Raw genomic sequence first — 21276 nt, 5'->3', positions numbered from 1 at the left:
GAAAAACTTTCGAACTTGCCAGACATTAAAAGCAACACTTAATAGAACACTAGTTTACTTACTTACTTCATGATTATGAACTTACAGATTATATATTCTATATTTAACATTTAGCTATTCTTTGTTGTTCTTCTTTGAGTATTGCCACTTCCGTTTTCGAAGACGTCCTTGACGATCGTTTCAATCTGAAAAAAAACTTACAAAAAACTTAGACCTATGTATAATACGCACCTCTAACTTAAAAACGATTTTTAGGTTAAAAAAAAGTGCGCGTTATCGTCGAAGTTTTACGGTACTTGCAGCAAATTTGATCAGAATCACTTCACTGGTTCACAAGTTATCTTGGTAACAGCAGCATTTTTACCTCACATGACCTCTGAACTTTGGCCTTTGATCTCGTGATCCTAAAATCTAAGCAGTTCATCTTTACCTCATTATACGAGGGCAAGTCAATAAGTAACCTTAAAATGGCAGTATAAATTTTAGTATGTAATGTGTGTAGTTGTAGATGACATTTGTTATATCTATGGGCAAGAGCCATGTTTTGCCTGTTTTAGATCTGGCAACATTGAGCGTATGATGTCAGAAGAGCAGTTCCAAGATAGCGGCTCCCCTAGACGCATGCACCAGGGAGGAGCAACTTTCTGTTATCTGTTTCTTGGGAAGTGTGGGTGTGAATCCCAGTAAAATCCATCACAGAATGAAGATGAAATCAGGTGACGCATGTTTATCGCTGCAGCAGGTGTACGACTGGGACAGGAAGTTTAAAAGTGCAGTGTCCAGTGTGGCAGACGTTGCTCGCTCGGGCCGGCCTCACACAGCCGACACACCAGAAATGGTTGCAGGAGTTGAGCGCGTGCTAAGGGAAAACCGTCGCATTACACTGGATGAAGTTGTCTCCGAATTGAACATTAGCCATGGTTCAGCACACCATATCATTCACAACGTGCTGGGGTTCCACAAAGTGTCTGCCTAGACAACTGGTGCCAAGACAACTCGCACCCAAACTGAACAAACGGCGAGTGGACGCATGTGAAGAACTTCTGCGATGTTACGAAACAGAAGGCGACGTTTTCTTACAGTGCGTAGTGACTGGGGATGAAAGCTGGGTCCACTACTTTCAGCCAGAAACGAAGAGGGCAAGCAAAGAGTGGCGCCATTCAACTTCACCGAAGCCCAAAAAAATCCGCATACATCCCTCCGCTGGAAAAGTGATGCGGACGCTCTTCTGGGATAGCCGGGGCCCACTTGTAGAGCATTACATGCCCAGAGGGACCACAGTCACCAGTGCATCATACTGCGACCTCCTTAAAAAAATCACCTGAAACCAGCAATCAGATCAAAATGTCATGGACTCATCACTACTGGTGTTTTGCTGCAGCATGACAACGCTCGGCCCCAAACTGCCTGCTCTACAGCTGCAACAATCGAGGACCTGCATTTTGAGTGTCTTCCTCATCCACCCTACTCGCCAGACCTCACCCCTTCAGCTTACCACATATTTGGGCCACTTAAAGAGGCGCTTGGTGGAACCACTTTCCGATCCGACGAAGAGGTCCAAGGGGCGATGCACGGATGGCCACACAAGCAGCCAAGATATTTTTTTCTAGAGGAATCCAGGCCTTGGTAAAGCGCTGGAAAAAAATGCATTGAATGCAATGGAGATTGCGTTAAAAATAACACAGTTGTTACACACGTACATAAACAAGTTGTGGAAAATATTTTAAGGTTACTTACTGACTGGCCCTCATATATACCTGCACCAAGGTTGACTAACTGTTCTCAAGTTATTGCGGGAACGAAAACCTATCACGAACGGACGGACGGACAGCTGGATGGACAACCTGAAAACATAATGCTTCCGGCGACTTCGTCGGCAGAGGCATAAAAACCTCCTGGTGAATTGAAAAAATATGAATGCTAATAAAATAGCGTAAATGTGTAGCACAATAATGAAGCAGGTAAATTATACTGTCAACAGAGAGTTAAACTGATGTAGTTTTACACAAAGGGTAATCTTTGTTTGTGCAAGCTGGGGAAACGACCGACTCATATTAATTTGGAAGGATGTCCTTATTCGAGCAAATTAGCAGAAGTTCTGAATCTGAAGTCCTGGAATTGCATTTTGAAAATGAAATTGAATCGAGAAAGAAAGCCAGAAAGGTGGCAGCTCGGGAGGCATACTTATCCGTTTTTGTAACTTGCATATTGGTTTTGAAAATCGTTTTATGCATTATGTTTGTAATGCATGTCATCGCTGATTTCTGAACATAACTAGAGAGGTCATAGAACACCTTACCCCACACAGTGTTTATGTATATAATTCAATTTAAAAAAAATGATTTTAAGGGTCGTATAAAAGTATTAATTCCGGAAGTTTACTGCCATTGACACATTGTCTTATAGACCACCTTCTTTAACACGTTACATTAGTTATTCGTGCCAGTTGTTTGTGTCCTTTATGACATCCCTAAAAACAGTAAGTTTCCTGTTTGGAATGCTTTTTATATTTTGTTTGACTGCCAGGTAGGCAGACAGTAAAATGATTTATCGCACTCTTCTCTGCGCATGTGTGATTGGGACGAATTCAGAGCCAAACTAGAATGGCACTCAGTGGAGAGCATACATCCGCCTGGTTGGCTATATCAGTCAATGGTGAAGAATCACTTAAAAAATTATACGAGCTGGATCGGGATCGTCACCAAAATTGAATCGATTCTTTCTTGTCACACACACAACCTGTCCAACAAGTTTCGTCTAAATACATCCATAACCTTTTGAGATATCCTGCTATGTATTGTTTTGGCCCTATCTCGCAATGGTGAAGAATCACTTTAAAAATTCCACTAGCCGGATCCGAATTAATACGCTACATCTCTGCCAAATTTCGTCCAAATCCGTCCACAATGTTCTGAGATATTTTGTTCACAAACAAACGGACAAACAGACAGACAGACGGACAGACAGGGGTGAAAACATAACCTCCATCCTTGACATTTGAAGATTTACTTCGTGTGAGCGGGGTAATTATTAAATAATAAAAGTTGATAAACACGTTTGCATGACTTGGTGCATTTTATCATGTGTTTGCCTTGTTTATGCCATCTTTCTTGGCAAGCAAAGAGCGGGGATGGTTAGGGGATCTCCCCCCTCCTATGAATGAATGAATGAATGAATGATCGTTTTAAGGCCATTTTTCACCGTTAGAGCAGGGGTTAGCCTTGCGGGGCCCATGACAATCATGGTTCCCTGTTTGAGGCAATGTTTGTTTTTTTATGGCCGGATGCCCTTCCTGACGCCAACCCTTAGTCGCCTCTTACGATGCGCAGGGATACAGTGTACCTATTCTAAATCGGGGTACACACCGGATCATTCATCCCAGCAAGCTGGTACTCAATTTGCCGACCTCAGAAGGATGACAGGCTGAGTGAACCCCCCTGGTGTTCATTCAGCGATCGACCGGGATTCAAACTCAGCATCCTAGGATCCCAAGCCGGCACCCTAACCGCGAAGTCAACACCAGGCCCCTCCTATCCTGCTCATATTTGGCATTGTTAGTATTTATTTGGGATTTGATTCCTAATCTGGATTTTAATGATCATGTGGAAGTGTGAAAGAAAGCTGCTATAATAAAACTTTCTTGTAATGCTTGTTTTTATTCTCATTTTTATTTTTTATTTTTTATTTTTTTATCTCATTTGCTATTACTATAGGTTTTTATTATTATTTATTTTTTAACAGTATTGTGGTCCAAAATGATCCTGTAAATAAAATAATTAGTTGCATGGATTCTTGTCTTTCCTATTGAAATTTGTGGGGGAATATAAATTGGGAATTAGGGAACTACCGTACAAACTTTTGACGTAAAGATTGAATTTAGGCATTTCCTTGATTTGTGTCCTCTAAACCCTAAAGAGAACATTGAACAAACTTGAAATGCTATATTTTTGTTTTATTTCATAGGAGGGGAATGACTTCGGGTATTTTCCCAAAGACCACTTGGAGGTAATTGAAGAGAATTCAAAAGAGCGATACAAGTTTCCTGCTCAGGTATTTGACTCTTCCATCCCCCTCCCCTCCCACCCCACCTCCCATGGATCTTGTGGCTTTTTATGTCGACAGTAATTCAAATGGAGCTTTAAAGAAGAATTCTAAACTTAGGCCAGTGTCAGGATTTGTACAACAAGGGAACGCACAGCATTTGACTCAGACGAGAGGCCTTTTCAGGCCAATGTGGTTAGAGGGGGTCAATGGGAGGCTGTGCAGGGTTGTTGGAGTTGTTGCAATGGTTGTAATGGTTGTAAGGTACTGATGACGACCAGTAGGTAGAAATACGTTCCTCCTCTCTGGTGTTGGTGCTGATGTGGCATGGAATATTGAAAACCCAATCACTGATACAACATGCATTTTAAGGCCATGTTCCCTGCTAGAGCGGGGGTTAGCCTTGCGGTCCCCATGACAATCTTCTCCATTTTGCCCTATTTTCTGCATCTCTCCTTGTTAACCCCCTTGCCCGCATTTCTTCTTCCACCATCTTTAGCCAAGTCTTTCTCGGTCTTCCCCATCCTCTACTTCCTTCTACATTAACTTCCATCACTCTTCTCAACCAGTCACTTTCATCCTTCCTCAATACATGACCAAACCATCTCAACCTGGTCCTCTTCACAGCATCAATCACAGGCAATATTCCCATCATCTTTCGCAATTCATCATTTGTCTTCCTCTCTCTCAACAATACTCCGCACATCCATCGAACCATTCGCATTTCCACCCTTTCCAGCCTTCGTTGCTGCTCTACATTCATTACCCATGTCTCGCTCCCATAAATCATAACACTTCTCACACATGCAGCATACACCTTTCCCTTCAGCTTCAGCGACACTCTCCTCCTCATCAGCACGCCACTCAGTTCCCGAAACTTCTTCCATGCACATCTCACTCGAGCAACCGTTGCCGAGTCTGATCCACCTTCTCCATTCAGCATGTCTCCGAGGTAGCAAAATGTTTTCACACCTTCCAGCTTCACGCCGTCTCCAAGATCCAACTCAACATTTCCTCCATCTGCAGCTCCCTCTGTGCACACCTTACATTTGAATGTAGCTGCCACACTGGTTAATGACCCTCTCAGACCACTACATTTTTGATGAACCCACTCAGCACACATTGTACATTGAATGGAGTTCACTCCGACACCCTTCCTACACACAGCACACGGCCACTTCCCAGTTCTTTCCACCTCACCACATGCTTTACCACTTGCCATCACCTTTGTCCTTCCGATATTCACCTTCAGACCTTTTGTCTCCATACATTCCTTCCACTTGTTCATCTTTTCCTTCAGTCCATCCATACTTTCCGCAATCAACACCAGATCATCTGCATACAACAACTCCCACGGTAAACCCTCCTTTACGGTCTGAGCCAGCACCTCCATCACAGCTACAAATAGTAGTGGACTTAGTACCGACCCCTGATGCACTCCCACCTTCACCTCAAACTCACCACTGTTCCCGTCCTTCGTCCTTACAGCTGTGCGTGCTCTTTTGTACATTGCCATCACTACTCTGATCAACCATTCCTCCACTCCTAACTTCCTCAATGCCCATGTCAATACTTTGCATGGAACCCTATCGAATGCTTTCTCCAGATCAACAAACCCAAAAAACAACTTCTTCCTCTTATCCATATACTTCTCCTGCAACTGCCTCACAATGAAAAGCGCATCTGTCGTTCCTCTTCCTGGCATAAATCCAAACTGCATTTCGTCGATCTTCACTTTCTTCCTTATCCTCCTCTCCAATACCTTCATTCCATGCTCCAATAACTTTATCGCTCGGTACGAGCCACACTCCAGAGGGTCACCTTTCCCCTTGTATAGAGGGACGAGGGTACTCAGTTCCCAAGCCACTGGAATGCGGCCTTCTTTCACCACCAGATTACAGATCTCTGTCATTCTCTTCACACCCCAACTTCCTGCTGCCTTCAACATATCTCCCACAACTCCCGTCGGCCCTCCCGCTTTTCCACTCTTCATTGCTTTTATCGCTTCCTCAACTTCCTTCTCAGTTATCTTCTCTGCCGGTCCTAAAACTGGGTTACTCTCTATGTTGCCATCCCATTCATTCTCTGTATTCAACAGCATTTCCATATATCTTTTCCATCTTCCTTTAATTCCATCTGGGTCGACAACGATTTGTCCCACTTCATCCTTCAAGCAACTCACCCCCATCACATCACACCTCTCTTTCGCTATGTGCTTTGCAATCCTGAATACTGCTTTCTGACCCTCTTCCGAATCCAAGCGTTCTCCGAACATTTTCCTACATGCATCCTGCGCCTTTGCTACCTCTTTCTTTGCAGCCTTCCTGGCTGCCTTATAACTTTCATGCTCTGCTGTTTCTGCTCCCGTACCCTTCGCCTTCTGCCACTCTTTGAACTTCTTCCTCTTCTCGTCAATCCTCTTTCCAACCTCAACATCCCACCACCATGTTTCCGAGTGCCTCGGTGGTCCTTTTGTCCATCCACATACCTCACCAACGGTTCCCAACAGACTAGCTTTCATTGACATCCAACCACTTTCAAGCTCAACCACATCATCCTCTACCCCACACAGCCTCTCTTTTAATGCCTCCCTTACTGTCACCTCTTTCAACCTCCACACCTTCATTCTCGGTTGGTACTTCACCCGCCGAGCTCTCCTCGCACTTTGCACCCTTATGTCGCAGACAACCAAGTGGTGCTGTGAAACAGCTTCCTCCCCCGGGATCACCTTTGTGTCCCGGAGGTGCCCCCTATCTCGCCGACGCACCATCATGTAGTCAACGGTTGTCGTCGACCCACCTGACGTGTATGTAACAAGCTTATTGTCCTCTTTCTGGAACTGAGTATTACAAATCAACAAATCAGCTCCATCAGCAAACTCCAAAATCCTTTCACCTTCTCCATTTCTCACACCATATCCGTAACCCCCATGAACTCCCTCAAAACCATCCATACTCCTTCCCACATGTCCATTCAGGTCTCCTCCCACCACAACAACTTCCTCATCTTTCACGTTTTCCATCAGCTTCTCTATCGCACACCAGAACTTGTCCTTCTCTTCATCGCTTCGACCAACCTGCGGAGCATATCCTGAAATGACGTTCACCAAGAGCTTTCCAATCATCATTTTCACCATCATCAACCTATCACTCACTCTAGTCACACTCACCACACTGTCTACAAACTCCTCAGAAAACAGGACACCAACACCATTCACGCCCTCCGGGCACCCTTGCCACACAAACTTGTATTTCTGTCCCTGCCTACCCTTCACCATTCTCACACCACTTCCCTTCCATCTCGTCTCTTGCACACAACATATGTCCACTCTTCTTCTGACCAATACTGCAACCACTTCTCCTGATCTCCCTGTCATTGTCCCCACATTCCATGTCCCAAACCTCAGAAACCGATCTCCACTTCGAGCTGCACCCTGCCCATATGTACTTGTGATTGTCATGGTTCTCTTTTTGAAGCAATGTTTTTATGGCCGGATGCCCTTCCTGACGCCAACCCTCTTAGTCGTCTCTTACGACACGCAGGGATACGGTGTACCTATTCTGACCAGGGTAAACACTGGGAAACGTTTAAAACATGTAAATTCTGGGGGGGGGGGGGGGGGGGGGGCATCAGCATCACGGCTGCGGTTTAAACATATTCCAACAATATCCAAACAGAACCATGAAAACCATGTAAAAACAATCCGGGAAAAGTCTCCAAGCGAGAACGTGGATTTGAGAAAGAAGGAGCAGAGGCGGAAGAAAACGAGATACAGGGGGCGGGGCACAAGCCGAGACGAGGAGGAGAGCGAACAAGCACGTGTCCGGGAGGAGAGAAAGAATCAACATATAATTCTTTGTCTCAGGAGGTGAGATGAGGGGGAGAAAACAAAATAAAAGAAACAAGCAATGCAGCGGAGGAAATAACCCAAACCGAATAACTGATACTGCAGAGATTAATCTGTAGACATAAGCAGAGAAGGCAGAGGTCTACCATTTGGACTCACTCACTCACCCTCTTCATTTGGACTCATTCACATACTCTCTTTCTCTGGCAGGACAGTCTTCAAGCATATGCATTTGCCTCTGAGTTGTCCAGCTTGGGTTTGAATCTTGACCCAGCTAAAAACTGTCATCCTTATGTTTCACATGCAGAGTGATGTTTGTGCCATCCGATTGCATGAATGTTAAACTGCCTGCCCCATGTACTAGCATCAGTTGATGGGCGGTAACGATCCCACACTGTCCTCCGTGAAGAGTAGGCAAATTATCACCAGCATCCTGAATAATTTTCAAATTCCTGCCCTAATCAGCTCCAGTCGAATGTCAGGCCTGTGCGGTCAGTTCATGAAATAATTGGGCCAAAAACGTTTCCTGGCTGAACCCACAAGAAGGTGGAAATAACTATCACCAATAAATAGCTGGCTACGCTACCAATCACTCCACAGGCCCTCACCTTGCCTAACAACCTCGTATGTGTTACCTTATCAAATACCATCTGAAAGTCTAGATACACTACATTCACTGCACTTCCCCTATCCATCCAATCAGAAAGTCCTTCATGGAACTCAAATTAATTAAACATGACCTCCCTTTAGTAAATCCGTGCTGACTATCTTTAATTAATTTTAACTGAATGAAATGGTTTCCCATCCATTCCTTAATTAACGCCTCCAACATCTTTCCCACAACTGCAATAACAGGTCTAGATATCCTCAATTCCTCTCTGGATTCTTTCTTAAATAATTGTGTTACAATTTCTACTCTCCAATCCATCCACACCTGTTCTGACTTCAATGGACAGGTAAAGATATTGATTAACGTCACACTAATTTGCTCTGCCACTTCCCTCAATACTCTGAGATGCATATTATCTGGCATGCAAAATTTGGTGGAGATCATGATAGCCCTGTTTTTCTATGATTTTCAGATGTGCATACAAACATACAGTCACGTGAAAAAGTAAGTACACCCCATGTAAAGTTTTGACTTTTTCAACATATTTCAACATACAGCTATTTGATCCTCATTTCAACAATATTGATAGATAAAGGTGATATAATATAACAAATATCATGAAACATTTACATTTTGTAGTCCATTGTAAAATTTAAAGAAACATAAATGCAAATTTCGCATGTGGAAAAAGTAAGTACACCCTTGGCTCTAATAGGTGGTATTGCCCCCTTTGGCAGAAACAACCTCAAGTAGGCGTTTCTTATAACATTCTACTGTCTACCAGTCTCTGACATCGACTGGGAGAAATTTTTGCCCACTCCTCCATGCAGAATTCTTTCAGCTGTGCGATGTTTGAGGGGTTTCTTGCAGGCACAGCTCGTTTAAAATCCCCCCACAACATCTCGATGGGATTTAGATCTGGGCTTTGACTTGGCCATTCCAGAACCCTCCATTTCTTTCTTTTCAGCCATTCCTTGGTGGATTTAGTGGTACTAGGGCATGCCCGTACTATATATATATATCTAAAATTATATCCCACCCCTCTATTTACATGAAATGGTTTGGTCCAAAGCGAACGGCTTGCGAGTACGGTGACAATCCCCCCCCCTCTATTTACATGAAATGGTTTGGTCCAAAGCGAACGGCTTGCGAGTACGGTGACAATCCCCCCCCTCTATTTACATGAAATGGTTTGGTCCAAAGCGAACGGCTTGCGAGTACGGTGACAATCCCCCCCCTCTATTTACATGAAATGGTTTGGTCCAAAGCGAACGGCTTGCGGAGTTTGGTAAAGAAATCGCCATAGCTCGGTAACTACTTGTCCGATTAATATGAAACCTTGAAAAGGCACATCCTCAGGTCCCCAGCAATATACCTGGCAAGTTTCAAGTATATCGGACCCGTGGTTGTCGAGAAACAGCGGTCACAGACAAACATACAAACATACAAACATACAAACATACAAACATACACACAGAGATTACTGGAATTATAGATAGATGTTTAGGGTCATTGTCATGTTGCAAGGTCCACCTTCGGTTGAGCTTCAACTTTCCGACAGATGGCCTCACATTATCCTCAAGCACCCTCTAGTACAATGAAGAATTCATAGTGGATTCTATGATGGTGAGCTGCCCAGGCCCTGATGCAGCAAAGCTGCCCCAAACCATCATATTTCCACCACCATGCTTTGCAGTTGGTATCAGGTTCTTGTGGTCAAATGCTGTCTTTGGTTTTCGCCAAACATGTCTTCTGGTACTGTGGCCAAATAGCTCTCCCTTTGACTCATCTGTCCAGAGCACATTGTTCCAGAAGTGCTGGTCTTTGCCTAGTTGTTCATTGGCAAACTTTAGTCTTGCCCTGATGTTCTTTCTGGACAGCAAAGGTTTCCTCCTGGCACACCTCCCATGTAGATCAAATTTGTGCAGCTTCTTTCTAATGGTAGACTCGTGCACTTTGACATCAACAGTGGCAAGAGCGACCTGTAAATCCCGTGATGATATTCTGGGGTTCTTAGAGACTTCTTTCAGCATCTTGCGGTCCGCTCTCGGGCTGAACTTGCTGGGGCGGCCTGGCCTGAACAAGTTGGCAGTCGTTTGGAATCTTCTCCACTTGTAGATGATCCTCCGGACAGTCGAATGATTGATTTCAAATTGTTTGGAGATCTTTTTAAATCCCTTCCCAGACTCGTAGGCATCTATAACCTTCTTTCTGAAGGCTTCAGAGAGCTCTTTTGATCGAGGCATGGTGACGCCGCACACTTCAACAACAAAGAGCAAACCAAACTAAATATCTGAGGTTTAAATAAGACAGGTTCCTCCAAGATCCTCTCTAACGATGTTCTAATCCTTTGCACCTGAGTTGGTGTACCTGATTCAAATTTTAGGTATTTGAAGTAGTGATAAATGTAGGGGTGTACTTACTTTTCCCACATGTGAAATTTACATTTATGTTTATTTAAATTATACAATGGACTACAAAATGTAAATGTTTCATGATATTTGTTATATTATATCACCTTTATCTCTCAATATTGTTGAAATGAGGATCAAATAGCTGTATGTTGAAATATGTTGAAAAAGTCAAAACTTTACATGCGGTGTACTTACTTTTTCACGTGACTGTACATACAGTCGTGGCCAAAAATATTGGCACCCTTGCACTTTTCTCAAATAACTCACAATTTTCTCTAAAAAAAAAAGTGGAAATTGACAAAGGTATTTGTTCTCAACAATTCCTTATTTCACTGTTAATATTACAGAACCTTTGCTTTGATTCAGAACTTAATATATCCTTTTAAATCAGAAAATAAAAAGAAATGGCATTGACAAAATTATTGACACCCTCGACTTAATATTTGGAAGCACAGACTTTGGACAACATAACTGCAGTGAAGCCTTTCCTATAGCCATGAATGAGCTTCCTACACCTCTCTACTGGCAATATGACCCACTCTTCTTGTGCAAACTGCTCCAGTTCTCCCAGATTTGAAAGATGCCTTCTCCCAACTGCTGTTTTCAGATCTCCCCACAGTTGTTCAATGGGATTTAGATCTGGACTCGCTGCTGGCCACTTCAGAATGTTCCAGCGTTTGTCTTGAACCATTCCTGGGTTCTTTTTGAAGTGTGTTTGGGGTCATTGTCCTTCTGCAAGACCCATGACCTTCGACGAGAACCAGCTTTCTGACACTGGGTTGAACATTGCGCTCCAAAATGCCTTGATAATCTCCTGATTTTATGATGCCATGCACACATTCAAGGCACCCAATGCCAGATGCAGCACAGCAACCCCAAAACATCACTGAACCTCTTACATGTTTGACTGTAGGGAAGGTGTTCTCTTCTTTGAAGGCTTCATGTTGTTTTATGCAAACATAGAGATGATGTGCTTTACCAAAAAGCTCGAATTTGGTCTCATCTGTCCACAGGATATTCTCGCAGAAGGATTTTGGATTGTTCAGGTGTGTTTTGGTAAACTCCAGTCGGGATTTCTCAGCAGTGGGGTCCTTCTGAGTCTCCTACCATATAACCCCCTTTCATTGAGTTGGCCACGGATGGTGCGAGTTGAAACTGTCGTACCTCGTGTCTGAAGGTCAGCTTGAATCTGTTTGCAGTTGATTGAGGTGCTTTTTCCACCATTCGAACAATTATTGGCTGCAAACTTCGATTAAGTTTTTTCTTGTGGCCACGTCCAGGGATGTTGGCTACAGTGCCATGGGCCTTAAACTTCCTGATAACATTGCGTACGGTGGACACAGGAACATCAAAGTCTCTGGAGATTGACTTGTAGCCTTGAGATTGTCCATGCTTGGCTCCAATGATGTGTCTGACCTCCTCAGACAATTCTCTGGTTTTCTTTATTTTCTCCATGCTCATTGCGGTACACACAGTGACACAAAACAGCAGAATGACTCCTTTTCTCTATTCAAACTGGTTGAATGAGTGATTTTTATATTGCAGGCACCTGCAACTCACCACAGGTGAGTTCAATATCAAAGTAAAGGAGAATCACCTGCTTCAAATCAAATTATTTCTTACAACTTCTAAAAGGTGCCAATAACTGTCTGGGCCATTTTAGGATTTCTGCATGGAATAAGGTAAGATTTAGTAAACGTTTTCAGCTTTTTTGTTTTGTTCTACTACAAACCAAAGAAATACATTTGTGGATACCAAAATATTTTTTAATTTCACCAATTTTCTGGAAGAAATGGTGCATTATTTGAAAAAAGTGCAAGGGTGCCAATATTTTTGGCCACGACTGTATATACAGACATCCATACATCGGATGGCCTTATTTAATATAGTTGGATTAAATTGCATTTTGAAATCTTCTTTGGTAGTTTTGAACATTTTGTATTTGTTTGTTCTGCTTTTGTACAAGTCGGGTATGTTGAGGATTCAATACGCTATTATCAACTGGAAGTACGGGACATATCGAATGGTGGTGTTGTCCCATAAGGCCTACGGCAGATATGGCAGAGCCGAGGGTACTCCATTAATCTAAGGCTAAAGTCAATCATGGACACGTTGTAGCTCAGCCAAAGTAGTGCGGAAAGTTTTTTAAATTTAATTTTTATTATTTATTGAGCAAACCCACACCAGAAGACTCAAACCCACACCAGTAAGGATGGTGCAACAAGGCTTTGCCCATTCCACCACCAAACTGCTCCATTTTTAATTATTGTACATAATGCAAATATTATTGTTTTCCGTTGCTTAAATCTGAAATGTTTGCATGTATTATTTTCTGCCATTGCAGTGTTTTTACTAACTGCAAATTCAGTCTATTGCAGAAAAGGCGTTTCAGTGCTCCTGGGTATTGGATTGCGTCAATTAGATTTATGTGTTCACTTAAACCTGATTTTCACATTTTTTGCATTTCTTTCCCAATTAGAGGAGGTAGTTGAGACTACCACTTTTTAATGACCCCAATTATTTCGACTTTCTTGTATAGAGTTGGTGTCAAAAAGTGTTGCCTAAATCTTTCCCAAACCAGTGGCCAGGCCTGAACTGACCGAATGAAGGTAACAGGAATTTGTATATTTTTTTTAGAGCACCAGCAATAATTTGTTTACCCTTTGCAAAAGACACCATGGGATCTTCATGGTCCACCAACATCTGTAAACCACCAGCAGACAGAATATCCATCCAAGGGATGATGCACTTTGTGATAAAGCATACCAACCGGACAGTTTATAGTTTGGAGGGGAATCAAACAGACTTGACAGCTCAAAAGTAAGTGTGTTACCATCCTGTCGGACTAGAGCAGGTAGTTGACTTGCTCTAAAATTAAATTTTATCTCACCAGTTTTTATTGAGGTCTTTCGCTGTAAACTCACCCTGCAGGAATACGGTTCCCTTTCGCACACCGCCATCTAATACAATCAACATGCATGTGTTTGTTTTCCTGATGTTGTTCGGGTGTCTTTGCTTCAACAAACAAATTATAAAAACAATTTGAAATCTGACATTTTTTTTGCTTTTTTTTGGCAGATCACCGATTTTATGTGCGTTCCTAAGTCAAACGAAGATTCAAAAGAAGAGTTTGAAAACTTGAGTGAAAACTACTTACTTGAGAATGATGAGGTGAATGAGCATCCAATCGTCGAAGGAAAGAATGTTCTGGAGAGTTTACCTTCTCTTGATCAAGCAACTTCAACCCAACTTACTGTACAGGTTGAAAGTGTTGAAACAGAGGATTTGAGTCTCAAAACGCTTGGAGTTGTTGCTCAAGATACACAAAGTAAGTTGGTGGGAAGTGAAATTAGTACAGTAAATGATGATGAAACAAAATCTGATGTTGGTGGGCAGCCATTTCATTATTTGGTGCCAGAAACACATTCTGATGAGTCTCTATTGGTTACTGACAATAAGATGGTGCATACGGCCAATCAGGATCCATTAGATGTTGCTGGGGAAGTTTTGATACCGCATTATTTTCCAGTTGACCAGAATGAGAAGAAAATGTTACAGGAGGACTCAGAGGAACTAAATCCTCTGAACAATTTATTTGAGGTCATACATGAGCACAAAGAAATAATTCATAATGGTGACAATTCAAAAGAAAAAGAAAGCAATGACTTGGGTGTGAAAGAGGACAATGATTTGAAAAGTGAGGGCAAACTGCTGCCAAATAAGGAAATAGTATTGAAACCATCTGCTAGTAATGATTCTGCACTACCTTCAACTACCAAGCATAACAAATTAACTGATACTGGACATTATGGAGCAACTGAAAATGAAGAGACCAAACTTTCAAAATCCGCAACGCACAGTATTAAAACTTTCGATGAAGCTAGTGCAGAAACTGAATTTCTTCCTAATGGAGATATGAATGATGGGTTAGAGACGAAAGATGTGGTAAAGCATGTTATTTCTGATAATAAATTCATAGACTTTGAACGAGATACTGCTCAGGAGGTAGAATCCATTGCCACCATGGATGGGGTGCATGAGTCTGTAATTCGAAGCAATGAGAAGGCAGTAGAGGATGGAAATGCAGGCCAAACACTCATTCAACTTGGAGAAATTCACAACACAGTTCAAAACTCTGATAGTCTGCCAATTGAATCAGAAATAAAGCCAGGGGGAAATGAAAACAATATGTTGAAGTTCAAGCAACACGACTTCAGAGATCCCTCTGCAGTTATGGATCCGAGTGATGGTGATGCACTTCTGATGTCTAATGGGAAGGGGATCCCTCAGATTGAAGGGATGCTCTCTAATGATCATCCGGAGCTCACGCATGCACTTAAACCAGATACAAGTGTTTCAAATGTTGAAATTTCTTCTCTGGATGAGGGAGAGCATTTGGAGAATGAATTCATTGATAATTTATCTCAACTTGATGTATCTGATTCTGACAATGCTAAATCTAATTTTTTTAACCTGACAGATTCAGCAGAATTGGAGCGGAGCGAGAGAACGTCTCCCAAGAATGAGGCATCTTCAGAGTTGATTAAATCACCGGTTAAATTGAAAATAATCGATTACACTGCGAGTCCTTTGGAAACACCTCAGATATCAGATAGTCGTCCTACTACAACAGGGGAAGCCGGATTGCTTTCTCCTGGAAAGCTGTCAACGTATTTGGTGGATGATTTTGATGGCATTGTTTCTGATTATGAAGATACTAAGGAAGTGACAGATGTTCATGATGTCACTTATAATATAGAAACCACTATGCAGGGGCTCACTGGAACACAGGACGATGCTGATGTTCATCAATCCACACGTAGCATTCAGCAGAATGATGCAGAAGGGATTGATACCGACGGCATTGATAAAACATCTGGTGCTACATTAAGCCAGGAAAACACTGATGAGAAACATGTAATTGCTGATAAGAGTGCGACTCGTGTTGCCAAGGCAACTATTCGTACTCCTGACAATCAGAACATTGATGCTTCCGATATAATGCTGAAAGTCCCAGAAAGTGATGCCTTGTATGACAAACAAGAAAATATTCATTCCACCGGAGAAATTTTAGATGGTTCTCATTCTTCGTTTGCTACTCATACAATTACTAGTGAGAAGGATGAAAAGGTCATTGATACCCCTGGAACAATTGATAGCAATCAGCTTGGACTGTTAGAAAGAAATGCACTTCTTGAAGAAGAAAGAAAAGGAAAGAATGGTAAGCTCAAGACACTTCCAGAACATCATAAATTACCTGATGCGGCTGAAGGTGGAATCACAACTCAAGAATGGAGCAAACAAGAGGTCTCAGAAGGAGGCAGAATGCAGACAGTGCAGATCAATCCGAAGATTGATATGGATGAAATGGTGCGCAGTGAAGGCCAGTCTGGTAGCGTTGAGATGAAAATAAGGGTAGAAGATGAACAAATTGACAAATCATCAGAACAAAGTAAAGTTTTGCCAATTGAAACGCCAGAAGCCCCAGAAGATTTGGTGACCGACTCAAATAATTATCATAGCGATGATAAAGAACAAGTTAGATCTGATATAGCAAAACATTTGCATTCAAAAAAATCATTTGAAGCAGAAACCAAAGGCAGTGGTAACACAGCAGACGGACAAATTGTTACGCTAAATGACAAAATGGACAAGACCATCATCAATAAACGAGATTTGGAAGATGATACAAATAAACCTGAAGACATAGTGCACATAAACAAAAGTGTGTCAATTCAGAGTAGAGTTGATCATGTAGCTTATGAGAATAGACTTGAAAACACTGTTAAAGTAGATGAAAAAGAACGAGGCAATAACATTGAACATACAAAGCAAATTGCCATTTCACATGATTCAATGATACCAAGTAAAGTTCCCCACGAAACAGCCAAAGATAATTTGATGGAAGAATCTGGCCAAAAAACAATGGAAAGAAGTGAAAGTCTGGAAAGTGCATCACCAGACAAAGATTTTCCTCCAAAACTTGAAAGCAAGGATGAAATATATTCTGAAAAAGTGATGACAGATGAAGTTAAACCAAGCAAGTTTTCGGAAGATGTTCCAACTGGAACGGAAGAAAAGGAGATTTTTACTGGAAGTGCTCAGCAGCCTGGAATAGCAGAAGACTTATTAAATGTCACTGTCAGGGATGTGCATGAGGAACATTCCGTGAATTTAAAGCCCCTCATATCTGCCGACTCAAATGCTGTTGGTTCACACTTGATGGAGATTGATGATTTGCTGCAGGAGGATGAGGATGATGGTGACGATGGATCTTCACTCCGGAATGAGGATGAGGAGCATACAAAGAAAATTGCCATTTCACATAATTCGAGGATACCAAGTAAAGTTTCTGAGAAAACATACAAAGATAATTTGGTGGAAGAAACTTACCAAAAAACAATGGAAAGAAGTGAAAGTCTGGAGAGTGCATCAGCAGTCAAGGATTTTCCTTCGACACTTGAAAGCAACGATGAGATATATTCTGAAAAAGTAACTACGGATGAAGCTAAGCCTAGAAAGCTTTCAGAAGATGTTCTGACGAGAACGGAAGAAAATGATATTGTTACTGGAAGTGCGCAGGAACATGGGATAGCAGACGATTTATTAAATGTCACTATCAGGGATGTGTACGAGGAAGAATCCGTGAATTTAAAGCCCTTCATATCTGCCGACTCAAATGCTGTTGGTTCACACTTGATGGGGATTGATGATTTGCTGCAGGAGGATGAGGATGGTGGAGACGGTGGATCTTCACTCCGGAAGGAGGATGAGGAGCATAGAAAGAAAACAGCCATTTCACATGATTCAGTGATACCAAGTAAAGTTTCTGAGAAAACATCCAAAGATAATTTGGTGGAAGAAACTTACCAAAAAACAACGGAAAGAAGTGAAACTCTGGAAAGTGCATCACCAGACAAGGATTTTCCTTCAAAACTTGAAAGCAAAGATCAACGAGATTCTGAAAAAGTAACTACGGATGAAGCTAAACCTAGAAAGCTTTCGGAAGATGTTCCAACTGGAACGAAAGAAAAGGAGATTTTTACTGGAAGTTCTCAGCAGCCTGGGATTGCAGAAGACTTACAGAACGTTAGGGATGTGTATGAGGAAGAATCCATGAATTTAAAGCCCCTCATATCTGCCGACTCAAATGCTGTTGATTCACATTTAATGGAGATTGATGATTTGCTGCAGGGGGTCGAGGATGTCAGTGAGGATGGATCTTCACTCCAGATGAAGGATAAGGAGCATAGAAAGAAAATAGCCATTTCACATGATTCAATGATTCCAAGTAAAGTTTCTGAGAAAACCCCCAAAGATAATTTGGTGGAAGAAACTTACCAAAAAACAATGGAAAGAAGTGATAATGTGGAAAGTGCATCACCAGACAAGGATTTTCCTCCGAAGCTTGAAAGCAGGGATGAAATATATTCTGAAAAAGTAACTACGGATGAAGCTAAACATAGAAAGCTTTCGGAAGATGTTCCAACTGGAACGAAAGAAAAGGAGATTTTTACTGCAAGTGTTCAACAGCCTGAAATAGCAGAGGATTTATTAAAGGTCACTGTTAGTGATGTGTATGAGGAAGAATCTGTGAATTTAAAGCCCCTCATATCTACTAACACAAATGCTGTTGGTTTACACTTGACGGAGATTGATGATTTGCTGCAAGAGGTCGACGATGACGGTGAGGATGGATCTTCACTCCAGAAGGAGGATGAGGAGCATACAAAGAAAATTGCCATTTCACATGATCCAATGATACCAAGAAAATATCCACACAAAACAGCCAAAGATGATTTGTTGGAAGAAACTGGCGAAAAAACAATGGCAAGAATTGAAAGTCTGGAAAGTGCATCACCAGACAAATATTTTCCTCCGAGACTTGAAAGCAAGGATGAAATATATTCTGAAAAAGTGACGACAGATGAAGCTAAACCTAGAAAGCTTTCGGAAGATGTTCCAACTGGAACGAAAGAAAAGGAGATTTTTACTGGAAGTGTTCAACAGCCTGGAATAGCAGAAGATTTATTAAATGTCACCGTCAGGGATGTGTATGAGGAAGAATCTGTGAATTTAAAGCCCCTCGTATATGCCGACTCAAATGCTGTTGGTTCACACTTGATGGAGATTGATGATTTGCTGCAGGAGGATGAGGATGAGGATGAGGATGATGGTGAGGATGGATCTTCACTCTGGATGATGGATGAAGAGCTTACAAAGAAAATAGCCATTTCATATGATTCAATAATACCAAGTATAGTTTCTGTGAAAACACTTAAAGATACACTCTCGATGGGCTATGAGGAGTTTGACATTTTCACAGATGATGAAGAAGATGAAGATGATGATGAAGCAGAAGTTGATTCGATAAGTAATAATACAACTGCTGGTATCCTAAATGTCAGCCTTGAGAAATATGAAAATAATGATGAAATGCCTCGTCAACCCAAAGTCACGGAAAATTTGCTAGTTGGCCATTCCAAAGAACTTGAGCAAACGGATTCAGATTTTGTGGAAGAAACTGACTTGAAAGAAAAGAAAATACAAGTTGGGGAGGAGGTTCAAGAAAACACATTGATTGGGGAAGAATATGCAAAGGAGGAATTTAAGATTGATAAAAGCCTGGAGGTCAATGACAATGAGGTGCCAGAAAAAGACAAATATATAGATGAGCATGGCGTTGCGAGTGAATCCTTTGGAAAGAAATTGGAGTTTTATAATGAAGAAGTGCACCTTGGAGAGAAAAGTGAACAGCACGTACAAGGGAAAGATGGCTCAGCTGAAGCGATGCAGGAACAATTGGAAAGTCGTCGCGTAGGGCAACAACAGAGCATAAGAGGTGATGTGGAAGAAGTTTACCAGGTAAATGAACAAAATGACATAAATTTAAAAGAAGAAGAAAACCTACAAATTAGTGATGTAGGAGAAAATGAGGAAATACTTGTAAATGAACAAATAAATGAAGAAGTGAATGTTGCCGAGGAAGGTAACGTGGAATTCGGTGAAGGAAAAGAAGTGTTTCGGAATATGATGGAAAATGTGGAAATAAATCTTCAGAAGGATGTTGAAGAAAAAATGAAGTCTTTGCGTGAAGAGTCTTTCAACGATTTTGAAGTATTGGAAGAAGATAAACAGTTAGGTAAAAGATTTGCAGAAGACACAGTGAAAAAAGAAAGAGAAGATGAAATGGTGCCCAAAAAATTAGATGCCATAGGAAATGCCGATCTTTTCAAAATGAACAATTATTGGAATGCTGAGGAAACGACAGTCGGTAAAGTAGAGCCTTCTGAAGGCAGAGAACATGTTGAGTTGGCTAATAATCTTCCTGAAGAAAATAACGATTTTGCCCAAAGCAAAGAGTCTCTGATTACCACGGAAGAGTTGGATGGAAACGATGAAAATGACGACGATGAAGAATTTTTTACAATGGAAGAAAATACTTTTGAACTGTTGGAGGATGAAAATGCCATTGAAGCCGAAGTAGCAGAGGAATTTGCTTCCCATTACACTCATGAGGACACACCCCAGAAGCAGAATGACCATTCTTCTGGGGAAAACAATATAAGTGTATCAAGTGAAGAAGAAACTTCATTGGAAAATATATTGCAAAATGTATCTCAGAGGGCCGCTCTTGATTATACAGATTCAAATGATCGTGGTATCGCACCCGAAATGAAATCGATTGATGCAGACAATGACGAGGGACCGCGTGTCAATTTATCGGAACCAAATCCTATAAATTCCGAAGCCACGGAATCAGAACCACATTTTATGATTTCTTTGCTCGGGGTATATCTAACAGAAAGCAAGGTTTCTCGTTTGCAGGAGCAGTTAGGGAAAACAAACGTGCTGTTGCTGGATCAGAAACTACACGAAATGGATCGAGAATTTGCAAAAGCCAAAGATTCAGCGGTATCTTCAGGTCATAACGTAGAAGAGGTACTTGATGCGGTGCTGTCCAAACGTGTGACCCAACTGCTGGCGTGGCTACAGGATCTGCTGGACCTCCTGGCGAATGAGCGGCAGCACGAGAGCGAAGACACATCTGATGAAGAAATGGACATGATTGGAGACATCAATGAAGTGGTTTTAATGCTGAGAGAGAAATATTCTCTAAGGATGGAAAGTACTCCACTTGCACCAGGAGCAAGTCTGAAAAGTAATATTTTATTTTAGTTTGAAGTTTGCATTCTTACATGATGTGATATTTTCTCATGTAATTGTTTCATTACGAGGTGATTTTTAAACCAGCTACCTGGTGTACCTGTTCTGTAGCTTTCTCTTCAAAGCTATTCACTTTTCTTCACCATATACTTTCCAGGCACCAACTCTTCCTTCCTCCAATCACCTCTATAATTTGT

The 21276-nt window shown here is 41.7% G+C and overlaps 1 protein-coding gene across 6 annotated transcripts in view; it reads left to right on the top strand.

Annotated features, from left to right (window-relative positions):
* Positions 1 to 21276, top strand: part of LOC137426593 (uncharacterized) — a 276611-nt gene that overhangs the window by 60451 nt on the left and 194884 nt on the right. For 5 of the 6 annotated variants that reach the window (XM_078779268.1, XM_078779266.1, XM_078779267.1 and 2 more), the window contains exon 1: positions 14264 to 21074. In XM_078779268.1, coding sequence (XP_078635394.1) covers positions 14372 to 21074 — 6703 coding nt within the window. In that variant the 5' untranslated portion in view covers positions 14264 to 14371. Of the gene's footprint in view, positions 1 to 3963; positions 4051 to 13990; positions 14241 to 14263; positions 21075 to 21276 lie in introns of those variants that run through there. The other variant, XM_068115254.2, reaches the window with a different exon arrangement.

The sequence above is a fragment of the Myxine glutinosa genome, chromosome 5, assembly GCF_964187855.1.
Source record: "Myxine glutinosa chromosome 5, kmMyxGlut1.1, whole genome shotgun sequence".
In the NCBI taxonomy this organism is placed as follows: Eukaryota; Metazoa; Chordata; class Myxini; order Myxiniformes; family Myxinidae; genus Myxine; species Myxine glutinosa.
This window is presented reverse-complemented; position numbering and strand designations above follow the sequence as displayed.